General features: G+C 53.3%; 2 protein-coding genes across 5 annotated transcripts; one reads left to right on the top strand and one right to left on the bottom strand.

The window, feature by feature from the left end:
• The first annotated feature begins 519 nt into the window (after positions 1–519).
• Positions 520–7,828, top strand: CA14 (carbonic anhydrase 14). 4 transcript variants are annotated; one of them, XM_082686019.1, is made up of 12 exons: positions 520–828; positions 1,064–1,164; positions 3,223–3,243; positions 4,130–4,309; positions 4,673–4,815; positions 5,041–5,136; positions 5,318–5,384; positions 5,546–5,703; positions 5,804–5,924; positions 6,170–6,190; positions 6,291–6,375; positions 6,494–7,828. In XM_082686019.1, exons 2-12 carry the CDS (start codon positions 1,110–1,112, stop codon positions 6,555–6,557), a joined length of 1,011 nt encoding a protein of 336 aa, XP_082542145.1. In that variant the 5' UTR covers positions 520–828; positions 1,064–1,109; the 3' UTR covers positions 6,558–7,828. The 4 variants fall into 4 exon arrangements, with proteins under 4 accessions (XP_082542145.1, XP_082542146.1, XP_082542147.1 ...); XM_082686020.1 differs by lacking the exon at positions 3,223–3,243; XM_082686021.1 differs by lacking the exon at positions 4,130–4,309.
• On the bottom strand, positions 7,343–11,069 carry APH1A (aph-1 homolog A, gamma-secretase subunit). The gene is made up of 7 exons (XM_082686015.1): positions 10,693–11,069; positions 9,973–10,143; positions 9,719–9,792; positions 9,361–9,483; positions 9,080–9,207; positions 8,503–8,626; positions 7,343–8,169 (listed from the first exon to the last, which is right to left on the bottom strand). The coding sequence occupies exons 1-7, from the start codon at positions 11,034–11,036 to the stop codon at positions 8,105–8,107; spliced, it is 1,029 nt and encodes a 342-aa protein (XP_082542141.1). The 5' UTR covers positions 11,037–11,069; the 3' UTR covers positions 7,343–8,104.
• Positions 11,070–11,846: the final 777 nt, after the last annotated feature.

Below are 11,846 nucleotides of genomic sequence, written 5' to 3'. Positions count from 1 at the left end.
GTCTCCCTGCCAAGGGTCAGTGTCCTCTTCAATGACAAAAGCCGCCCTAGATCTGGGCTCCCTGGGGAGGGAGGTGGCTGGGTCTGGCAGTTGGAGCCGCTGTCTCTCCATGGTGCTGCTGCAGCCCCTCCCCCGCTGGGCACACAAATGGGCTTTATACAGCAAACAAAACCACCCCCCCACCCAGGCCACACAGGCACGTGGACCCAGGCCTCACCGTGGGAAGGGGGTGGTGACAGGCGCATTAAGAGATCGCTCCAAACAAGTTCTCTTGCCTCACTTCTCTTCTTTATTTTCCACAAGCTGGGTTTTAGCCCTGGACTTCCTACCCTTCACCTGCACCCTGGGTCTCCAATTCCTATCTTGGAACTCTGGACTCTCCATTCCGAGGCAGCTCCGCTTCTGCAGGGGACAGGGAGCAGGGCTTCCCGCCCTCTGCCCCAGGCCACCCAGAGGAGTTGCTCCTCCGAAAAGCCAGACAGATCGGGAATGAGAGCACAGTGTCCCCCTCAGGGGCCTGGATTGGACCCCCAAGCCCTCCTTCCATGCCCCAGGCCTGCTCTAGGGGACACCCACCTGGCCAGTGCCCATGAGAAGAGCAGAGGAAGGAAGAGCTAAACCCCAGCTGCGCTCCTGAGCCAGGGCCAGGGCTCCCCGTGAACCGGCTGCACGCTCCAGCTCCGCATGCCTAATAGGCTATTTAAGGAGCTGTTCGCCAGCAACCCAGGCAGCACCCCACCACCACCACGTACACTCGTCCAGAGCCACCTTAAAAGCGGGAGGCAATTGTGAAGTCACCGGCCAGCAAGTGGAGTGAAGACTGTAGAGGTAGATTAAATAAGAGAGAGAGGAAGCGAGACATTTGTCCCAGGGATCCCAAACCCTACGCTATCCTGAAAACCAAATCCCCTGGAAGCCCACAGAGACACAGAGACAGCTAGAGAAAAAGAGATAAATAAAATCAGCTCAGCTCCAAGAAACTCCTCTCTCACTCTTTCCCGCTCTGTCCCTCCCTCCCTCTCTGTCGTCCCCCCCCCCACCCCCGTTTCTTGGCCAACCCTAGCCCTCTATTCCCCAAACTCCCAGTACCTGCTTCTTCCGGGGATACCATGTTGTTCTTCACTCTCCTGCTGGAGGTGATTTGGATCCTGGCTGCTGAAGGGGGTAGGTACATCTGGATATCTGTGTGTCTGTCTGTGCTGATGTCCAAATGCTGCCAGGTTTACTTAATGGAGTGGGGGGGGGAGCGGAGAGGGGGCGGGAGAGGGAGAGATATAAAAGGAAGACTAGGAGCTTGAATAATAATGGACTCCGGGATGTGGGAGAAGAGAGAGGAGTGGGGGAAAGAGCACTTTACTTCTTTCCCTTTTGCCTATCCAGCCTTGCTGTTTGTGGGGATGGGGGAGGGTTGGGGAGCTAGCTGGGGAACAGGATGTGGACACACACTGCAGGAATCTCCTTGCAAGCTACAGATTCTCTCCGCACTCTTTCCTGCACTGCCCTAGTCCCAGGCAACCCTCCTGGGCCTTCTTTATTTCTGACCTCCCTCAACTGAGGGAGCCAAGGAGGTAGGGCGTAAAAAAATAGAGAGGACTGATGGGGGTGGGGGGTATACCCTTGCGCCTCCTGACTAACTCAGACCCTGATCCTCACTCATGAACCTCATGGCCAATGTCCATGCTTGATTCTATGGAGCCTTCCCAGTATCTCCCTGAAAGCAGTAGCAATAATAGCATTGTTGGGCCTTTATGGCCTACAAAGGATTTTCAGAAGCTCCCAGGAGATAAGGAGAACAGGCCTCAGGGCTCCCAAGAGAGTCCCCAGGACCCCTACCCCTCATTTTTGTGTTACCTATGCCTAGCACAATAGCGGTACACAGTAAGTGTGTAATTAAGATCCCTTGAAGGAGCAGGGTGAGGGCAAGGGCCTGGAGAGCAGAAGAGGACTGCAGGGAGGATGAAGGAGTGAGGGGGCCCGCCAAATGGAGAGTTGGAAAGTACATCTGAGGGAAAAGAAAAAACCAGGGAAAGAAGAGGAAGAGGTGAAGAACCAGCAGGTCGAGGATTTGGCGGGAGGGGAAAGGCAAGGCTGTGAGCCTGCCACAGACTGAATGCGGAATTCAAGTTGACCGAGAGTCCCATGGAGCTGGTGAGGGAGAGGCTGCCTCCAGCCCTGCCCCTTGGGCTGCCTTTCAGAGTTGTCTGAACCAGGGGATGGGTGAGAAAAGAGCCCAAGGATGAGATCAAGGATATCTCAGAAGTCTGAGGAATTTGAGGGAGTGAGAGAGAGATCGGAAGGAATTTAGGATATTTTTCCTCCAGAGCTTGAATTTGAACTAGGGGGGAAAGCCTTCCTTTTCCCGCTGAAGCCCTTTGGCCCTGGGTGAGACTGGACCAGAAGCACCCCCTACCCCCACCTCAGGCTTTCCGCCTGAGATAGGACTGCACGGGAGCCTGGCATGTGACCCAGTTGGCAGCTCTCTGTTCCGCACACAATGCCTCACTTTCAGCCTGTGTCTGCCAGCCTGGCTGCCAGTGCCCACTCACGACCACCCTCAACGTGGCGTGGACCTGCCCCGACTCCCACCTTCCCTAGCCATCTGGGGATCTAGAGAGCCGAGGCTCCTGGTAATGGGCAAAGTTTCCTTTAGAGCTCCTAGAACACGAAGGACTTGAATGTTAATTCACAGCCAAGGGCCTCGCCCCAGGCCAGGACGGACGGGGTGCTTCAAACCCAAAGAATAACGGCTCTTCTCCCCTGGGGAGCAGCATCCGTCCTCCGCCCCCCCACCCCAAGCCTCCTTCCCCGCACACAACCTTCCTCCCCTCCCACTCCCCGGTTCTAGTCTCTCTCTTCCAAATCCTCTGTCCACACCCTCACCTCACCCTAATCTTCTAAGTGTCGGACTGGCTTGGCTCTGGCGGGAGCTAAGGGAGGGCGGGGCAAGCTGTACTTTTGGATCGGGGTTAATTTTAGTCTCCGGGCTCTACCTATTCCTTTCTCCTCCCCCCTCTGCTCAGCAAGCTCCCTAGCCGCGGGGCTGGTGATTTTAAATAGGGCCCCCGACCTTTCCGGCGAGGTGTCCGGTTTCAGGGCTTCCTTCGAGAAGTGCTCTGGGAGGAGGGTGGGGAAAGAAGAGAGGGAGAAGAGAGGGAGGTGGGGCGGCGCAGTGTCCGCGGGAGGGAGAGGGCTGGCGGCCACCCTACTCTCTCTGCCTTGCAGGTCAACACTGGACATACGAGGGTGAGAGCAGAACCCAGGGCCTTCCGCTACCCCTTTCGCACTGGGAACTCTTCACCTGCCGGGAAGACTTCTTTCGAGTGGGTGGGGAGTTGCCTTTAGCTTCCGACCCCAGCTTCTCCCTCCCCCAGACCCCCAGGCCCTATCTTTTACATATATGACTCCTAGACCCGGTTCTGTCAAATCCCACACCTCCGGATTCAGCAGAAAGGCCAGTGATGTCCTTAGTCAGTGTGTGTGGGGATGAGGGAGCTGGAGTGGAGAGGAAACCAGGTAGGGAAAGGAACACTGATCTTAGCTGCCCATCCACCACTTCTTGGCGCCTTTTCTGACCTCAGAGATCCTACTTAATCTGGAATCGAGACAGAGCCTGAGGTCCATCCAGGAGGCTGGCAGGATAGTTGGTGACCCTGACAGAGGCGGACTCAATTCCTTTGAATTTTTGACTAATAAGCAAATTCCAGAGTCAATGCAAAGTCCTGTGTGAGAGCGAAAAGAAGGAACGGAATCCCCAGGCCACTTCCTGGGGGGACCCCAAGAATCATTCATCATTCTAGGATCATTTTATTTCCCTAGCTTTCCTGCTTCGGCTCTAGTCCCACCTTTCCAGGCATGCAGGTTTTCTATCCATCCCTTTTCCTTTCATTCAGCTTTCTTGTCCCCAAACTACAGGTAAGTAAAAGCCACTACTCTTATCTATCAGAAAAGCGGGGGAATCATCACTGTCTCAGGGAAGGTGAAGGGTGCTGCTGCATCAAGTCCACCAGGGACCCCTTCCTCACATAGCCCTACACCTGGGGTCTTCACCAAAGGTTGGGGTGGGAGGGGGTTCCTGAAGGGTGGCTGGGGCTTGGAAGGCAGGACAAATGACCATGGTAATCTCCACCAGGCCCACATGGTCAAGACCACTGGCCAGCCTCTTACCCCGAATGTGGAAGCAATGCCCAATCCCCCATCAATATCCAGACAGACAGTGTGACTTTCGATCCTGAGTTACGTCCCCTGCAGCCCCATGGATATGACCAGCCTAGCACTGAGCCTTTGGACCTGCACAATAATGGCCACACAGGTAAAAAGCCCAGGCTCCACGGAGGGATAAACTCCAGTTCCAATCTTAGGAGTCAGGGAAAAGAAGCATTTGCCTAGCTTCTAAATTCTCAGAAGGCTTCATCTACAAATCTGGAGGTACGAAAGCCAAAGGTGGGGAGTGAATGTTTACAATCAGGGTGGATTTAGCATCATAACCTCAACTTGATCCTCACTGAGAAAGGGAAAGATATGCTAGGAAAGCGGTGGTAGGAAGGACTGGGTGCCACTGGGGAACGGAGGTAGAAAAGGCTGGCCCGAGTCTCCTAAGAAACAGTGGCATCAGAGGGGTATGAATGTCTCCACACTCCTCCCCCAACCCTAGCTTGCTCTCTTGTCATCACAGTGCAACTCTCTCTGCCCTCTACCATGTATCTGGAGGGACTTCCCCGAAAATATGTAGCTGCCCAGCTCCACCTGCACTGGGGCAAGACAGGATCACTGGGTGGATCAGAGCACCAGATCAACAGTGAAGCCACCGCTGCTGAGGTACCGGGGAGCAAAGCGAGGACTGGGACATAGCGACGGGCATGGTTGGTGCCAGGGAAAGGAAGAATCTGGAAACTGGGGAAAGTCATACTTGGAGAATAAGGCCAACCTTCGTGGGACAGGTTTAGGGCACTCTGGAGGTGGTGGTGGTGGCTAGGGTCAAAGCATTTGGGAAGGGGTAATGGAGAAACATTAAATGATTTAATTCCCTCTCCCCTCCCTCAGCTCCACATTGTACATTATGATTCTGATTCCTATGACAGCTTGAGTGAGGCTGCTCCAAAGCCCCAGGGGCTGGCTGTCTTGGGCATCCTCATTGAGGTCAGTGGCCCCCCAGACCCTCCCAGGTTTCTCTCCAATCTCTCTACACCCTCCGGTCCTATTCTCCCCATGTCTATTGCTACTTTCCCTAGGCTAGTCAGCAACCCACTCTGTCAATTTATTCTATATGTGAACATCATACTTCAAACGGGGACTCATTCCAAACTCTCTCCCTTTCCAGGTGGGTGAGACCAAGAATCCAGTTTATGAACACATTCTGAGTCACTTGCATGAAATTAGGCATAAAGGTGAGCCTGTGAGATTGGACCTCAGGGGTACTTGCCCAAAAAGGCCTATGAGGTCTAGGATGACAATGAGTTAGGGGCCAGAGGTTTTGCTTCTGGGAGCTCTATCTAGGTAAGCTGGGGTACAGTGAGGGAAAGAGGAGTCCTAGTCTGTTCTCCTCTAGATCAGAAGACTTTGGTGCCTCCCTTCAACGTGGGAGAGTTGCTCCCCCCACGGCGGGACCAGTTCTTTCGCTACAACGGCTCGCTCACCACACCCCCCTGCTATCAGAGTGTGCTGTGGACAGTCTTCAATCAAAGGGCTCAAATCTCGGTGGAACAGGTGAGTCGTGGAGAGGTGAGGCAGCAGGAACATAACCTCAGACCCTATCCTGCTCCACATAATAACAATTCTCCCCTCAACCCACCCTTCTACTCCTCAGCTGAAAGAGCTTCAGGAGACGTTGTTTTCCACGGAAGAGGAGCCCTCTAAGCTCCTGGTACAGAACTACCGAGCCCCCCAGCCTCTCAATCAGCGAACAGTCTCTGCGTCTTTCATCCAAGGTGACTGCACCGGGCTTGGAAAAGGAGATGGGAAATTGGGGGGCACAGCAACAGGAACTAGGGCCCCCTGGGAAGAAAAGAAAGGCTGGGAGGGAAAGGGGTTTCTAGGACTTGCTTGGACTAGGACTACCACCAGTCCCTTGAGTGCCAAGTGATGATCTCCCCCACCATGGAGGCATAGTGTGCTGCTCCCAGCTGGAATGGGGCACTCAAGTCCCACTGACCAGCGTCTTCTTCCCTTACAGTGCAATCCTCCTATACTACAGGTAAGACACCCTGAACCAAGTGGGGGCTGGGGGGGGGCGCACCACAGTGAACAAGGCAAAGTCTCTCTTAGGATGACACTTCCGTGTTTGTCTCTCTCAGGCGAAATGCTGAGTCTAGGAGTGGGAATCTTAGTTGGCTGTCTTTGCCTTCTACTGGCTGTTTATTTCATCGCTAGGAAGATCCGGTAAGGTCCTACTTTCCATTCCTTCAGTCCTTTCTTTTCTACTGAAAGCACTCTATTCTATCTGTAATCTGTTTCACCTAGGACACTAGTAATTTCCACGAACTATTCCCCCTTCCAGGAAGAAGAGGCTGGGAAATGGGAAAAGTGTGGTCTTCACCTCAGCACCAGCCACAGAGGCGTAGATCCCCTCTCCCGACCCCCAACCCCCGCCCCATTGCCAACATCATGGATGCCTTCCCCTTGTGCCAATCGGAGAGCTTCTAAAATGAGGTGCAGGGGCTGGTCAGAAAATACTCTAAGAGTAGTGGGCAGAGACACCTCCTTCCTCCAGACAGCCCCTACAGAGAGGCACAGACAGGCACTGGTTCATGGACTAAGCAGAGCCTTCGACCTCTTGAAGTGTACAGATCAGGACAACCCTATGTTGACAATGCAGATGGCAAATTGTGTTTAGCTGTGGAGGAAGTTGGGGATGTACCTCCCAAAGTCCTCCACCCCCTTTATGTCTTTTCCCCCAGATATAGGGCAGGACCTCCCCTTAGGAAAAAGAGCTGCTGCTGTTGGGGGTTTATTTTTCTTTCTTTCTTTTTTTTTTTTTTTTTCCTCAATATATCTGGAAATGAAAATTTCTAATCCCACCTCTGGTCTTCCTTTGGGGCTCTTGAGAGTGGAGGAGTTCCTTAATCCCTCAGGTGGCAGAGGTTAGCAAAGGACAGGGGAAAAGAAGCATAGGTAAATGACTCTTTTTACCCCAGTCCTGCAAGGGGAGATCTGCCTCTGGAAAATACTTAACCCAAAGTTCCTGACATGTGAGAGCACCAGCCCAGATTTCTGTCCTCATACCAAAGCTATGCTAGAGGGAATCAGAGGTTGCCAGATAAGGCAGGAGGTTGAATAAGAGATGTGGGAGGGCAGAGGTTTCGATTAACATGTTATCCCCTCCCTTAAAAGCCAAGTTCCCCCACAATTATAAAGTCCTTTTTATTAGTCAAAATCACAATCACCTTGATTAAAAGGATGCAATATGCCATCCTCAGCAGAAAATGGTACAGTTTATAGAAAACCTCCCCACCCCCCTTCCCATCCCCCAATTAAAAACTAGAAAAAAATCTGCCCTCCTTCCCTGTGATGTCATGGTAGTCTGACTTCTCCAGTGGCATTGCAGCTCTGGAGTGGGCCAGCTCACCGCAGCACCCTCCACTTCACCTTGGGGAGGGGAGGGATGCTGGTGGTCAAGGAGGTTAAAACATTAGTTCCAGTAATACCAGTTTCCCCAAACATGCACTTCCTTCTTTTCCCCAAGGCCTGGGACAAAGGGGAAAGGTGGATAGATATAAGCCCCACCATGAGGAGCAATTTGGGGAGAAAAAATATAGTTCAAGGAGGTTAGAAGAATTCCAACACACCTCTTCCCTCCCCCACTCAAAAAAGAAGAAAGAAAGAAAGAAAGAAAGAAAGAAAAAGAAAAAGGCAGTTTGGGGTCTTTATCACACCAAAAATGGTTCCCCTCAGACCTGAGAAAAAGACCAAGACGCCCAGTCTGGGGAGGAGGTACTGGGAAACTGAGAGCTCGTCTACCCTTGAGCTTCCATTAATTTCATCTCCACAGCAACGGCTAAGCTAGGTCCCTTTTCTTGGCAACCTGCACTGTCCAGAACTGGAGATGGAGAAATACAGGGCGAGGAGATCAGGAGGGCACCCCAGGCCTAGGGGTCCCCCCCACGTTCCCTCAGTCCTCGGGTGGGATGCGCAGGGCAGAATACACCATCACCCGACTGTCTTCCTGCCGGCGGCCTGCAGAGGGGAAGGGGGGTGAGTCTTGCGCAGGGCGAGAGCAGAGCACTGACACATGGGGAGTCCTGGACAACGAGGGGGGTCCCCAAATGGTGGGGATAAGTACAGATTCAAACCCACCAGTCACTGACTGGCTGAACCCAGGCTGCTCCTGGTGAAGCCTAGAGACTAAAGGTGACGAGTGGACAAAGCAAAACCCTGAAGGTGGTGGGATGGACCGACGAGGAGACAGAATGGTGGGCAATGGACCCGGGCTAGGGCTGGGCTCAGTCATGGGCAGTGGGAAGGCAGGTGGGATCTGTCAGGCGATCAGTCCAGGTAGTCAGTCCTTACACGAGAGGCTGCGCTGGATACTTCGGAGAGAACCTCCAGCTGTGATGAAGGCCCAAAGCCCCATGGAAACAGTGACTGCATAGATGGGCAGCAGGCTAGCCTCATACCAGGGGTTCAGGAATGTCTAGGGATAGGGTAAGAGTAGAAAAGAAGTTAGTTTCTCCCTCTGCCTAATCCCCACATTCTCTTCATGCCTTTCACCTAAACCTCCCCCCACCCCAGTTGGCTCACTCAACCCTCCCTATCCCCACCCCTCCCCCATCCTTCCCTTCAGGGTACCAACATCTTATGGTTTAAGAGGACTTTTGATTTTTAGCTACCCCAGAGGTTTCTCACCCTCCTGCTCCTCTCAGCCATTTGTATTACAGTTGGACTAATCCATTCAAACTCCTCCCAGAGCATCCCCGGAGCAGGTTATACGACTGATGCTGAGGTGAGAGACTTCTAGACACTTACCTTTCTGCTGCGCCTCTCTAGGTATGTTTTAAAATGTTAAGAAGTGAGAATCTATCACCCCTCCACCCCACTCACCATTAAAGTTTTTTCTCTCTAACTCAGTCCGGTATCCCCAACTCACCAGTCCTGATGTCAGTAGGTGACTCCCAACCACCAGGCCCAAAGCCCAGTACCGTCTCCTCTCACAGGCATCAAAGAACACAACTCCCCAAAAGGTATGGAGCAGGATAATGGCTGCTGTCAGAAAGGCTGCAGGGAGGGAGATGGGGATGAGCTACATCCCTCATCTTCTCCCAGCCTCCTGAGATGTTGAGCCAAAGAGGTCTCCCAGTGAAGGCTAATAAACCAGATCAAGGCCAAGGATGGATAGGGCAGGAAGGCAAACAGGAAAGCAGACCTTACCTGAAGTCAGGAAGTAATAGGGTGAGTCTCCATGGATGCCAACCACACCTGGCCCAAGTGCATCAGCCAAAATATTGATAACAGAGAAGACACCACTGATGATACCGAAGGAAAGACCAGAAACTGGGGGGAAGGAGGGTCTCATCAATGTTACAGATCTCTATAACCTGATTATCAGTGATCCCACCCCATTCCCAGTGGCAATTCCCCCACACCTACTCTCCCCTCCAAACCACTTCTCCTTGGAAGTCAAGTATGAAGGAAAAGCAGCAGCCACTTAGAACACGTGGATGTTTTTTACTTCCCCGGGAGAGGGGGCTGTCCAACTCCCTCCTCCAGTCCCTCTCCCTTGGCTCACCATAGGCCATCTGGCGGATGGAGATGGGTGATCTTCCGTCCTCACTCAGCGATGCTAACCCCTCATCTGCCTTCCTGGGATGGGGCAGGGTGGGGTAGGGTAGGGGAAATATGAGGGAGGGCAGGAATGCTCCTTTCCCTCTAACGTCCTCCCTTTAGTGCCTCCTCTTCCAAACCCACCACCCAGCATTTTACCCCACTTCTCATAGTGCAGTCCTCTGCCCTTCTCCCCTCGGAACCATCCCATCTTCTTACTTAAGCAGCTTGTAGTAGGCAAAGCGGAACACCTCCTGTAGAAGGACGGAGACCGCAGCACCAAAAATCAGGAGGCCATACTGGAGCCGGGCATCTGACCGGTCGGTCACATGGACCAAGATGAACCAGACCACAGAGGCCAAGAGCAAGGAGACCAGCCAGAAAAATGCCCTAAGGAAAGACAAGGGCAATCAGGTCAGGGTAGGAAGAGCCAGAGAAATCAAGGAGGGGAACCAATCAAGGCTGCAGCATGGAAAGTGGAAGTTAGACTTCCGGATGGTCAGAGAGACTGGGAGGAGATAGGATCGGTGTCTCCACCAAGGTAGTCATGTAGGGATCTGGACGCAGGGGAAGGGATAGAAATCTGATTAATGAGTCTTCAGAGAGATGGAAGCCAGAATGTACACGCGCAGTAGCGAGAGGTATCCGTTCCTGGATCCTCCCGGAGGCCGCCGGAGGTCAGCACAACCCCCTCACGAGTCTTGGCCTTGGGCCTCCTCTGACGTCGTCGGGAGGAGTATAGGAGGAATCTGTGCAATCCCTGGAAGGCGGAAACCAACTGCGGGAAAGGGCAAATCATCTACACCCCTGACTCGACGCTTTCCAATCTTCACCTCCGACTTGACTCCCCCAACTCAGGCTCCCAAGCTTGCCCAGCCCCTTCCGGATCTCTCTCTCTCTCTCTGGCGCCCTCCCGCGTCTCGTCGACCCCCTACTCACCCCGCGACCAGGATGATGACGCGAAGAGGGTCCCCAGCCACAGTGATCAAGAAAAGCGCAAAGGCTGGGCCGAAAGCGACGAAAGTGCATCCGAAAAACACTGCGGCCCCCATGGCTGGGCAGCAGGGGGCGGAGTGGAAAGCCTGGCCGAGAGGGGTGGATGGGGGCAGGAAGCCAGCTGGGGAATCCGCTTGGGGTGGCGACGCGACCCCGTGAGGGGCGCGGTGCAATGTCACCCCCGGACCCCGGGAAAGGGGAGGGGGGACACCGAAACCCCAGATACAGGTCCGCGCGACTTCCTCTACGGAAGCCGAAGAGGTAACAAACCCCTGCCGCAGCCCCATGGCCACCTCCCATCCAATCCCCACCCACCGAAGGCCAATGGAGACTCGGCGGGGGCGGGGCAGTACTACCTGCTGGGAGTTGTAGTCCTTCTGCCCTACTGAGCCTTCGACCCGCGTTCTGGGAGTGGCTCGGCAGGTCAAAGAAGGGTGTGGGTTGGGACCGGCCTGGGTTCCTGGGTCCCGTTGGGCCTTGCCTGCGGCTTTCTTTCGTTATTTTGTAGAAGAGTGGTAGCAATTCTACGTCTTCGTGAAGAGATGCAGGGGGGGGGCGGGGGCGGGGGGGGTCAGATCCTGTTGGAACCTAAAGGACAAATACAAAGAAGCACAGGATAGAGGGTGCAGGGAGATAGGGACGGGTATTGTTCTTACTTGAATGAGAGGAAATGGGCTAGAGCTACTGCCTAAGAGATGAAGGTTAGACTTAAAAGTAAGATTCTTTTAACAGGCTAGTATAGGAAACATGCAATTCAGTGGGTATATCGCTAATGAAGCCTTCATCTGTCATGACCAGTGAATCAGAAGAATAGGAGCCTGGGAAGCAATGTTAGGAAGAACGTTACCTGGGCTTTGGTGTTAAGATTCAAAGTTAAGACTGTTTGTAAAAAAGCAATTCAAGCTATGGGGTTGAAGGAAAATCACACACACATACACGTACACACAAACCAGCCAAGTCATACAGTTCCTTTTAGGTCACACTTCCTCCATTTATTTTCTGAAAATGAACCTCAGTGGTATCTTTTCCTTAGGCTGGTGGAATGCACAGTGGCTGTGTGTATCACAGTGAGAGAAAATTAAAGTAGGAGAAGAGGG

The sequence above is a fragment of the Mustela nivalis genome (genome assembly GCF_964662115.1).
Source record: "Mustela nivalis genome assembly, chromosome: 10".
In the NCBI taxonomy this organism is placed as follows: Eukaryota; Metazoa; Chordata; class Mammalia; order Carnivora; family Mustelidae; genus Mustela; species Mustela nivalis.
The sequence above is the reverse complement of the archived record's forward strand: the minus strand, read 5'-3'. Positions and strand labels throughout refer to the sequence as shown.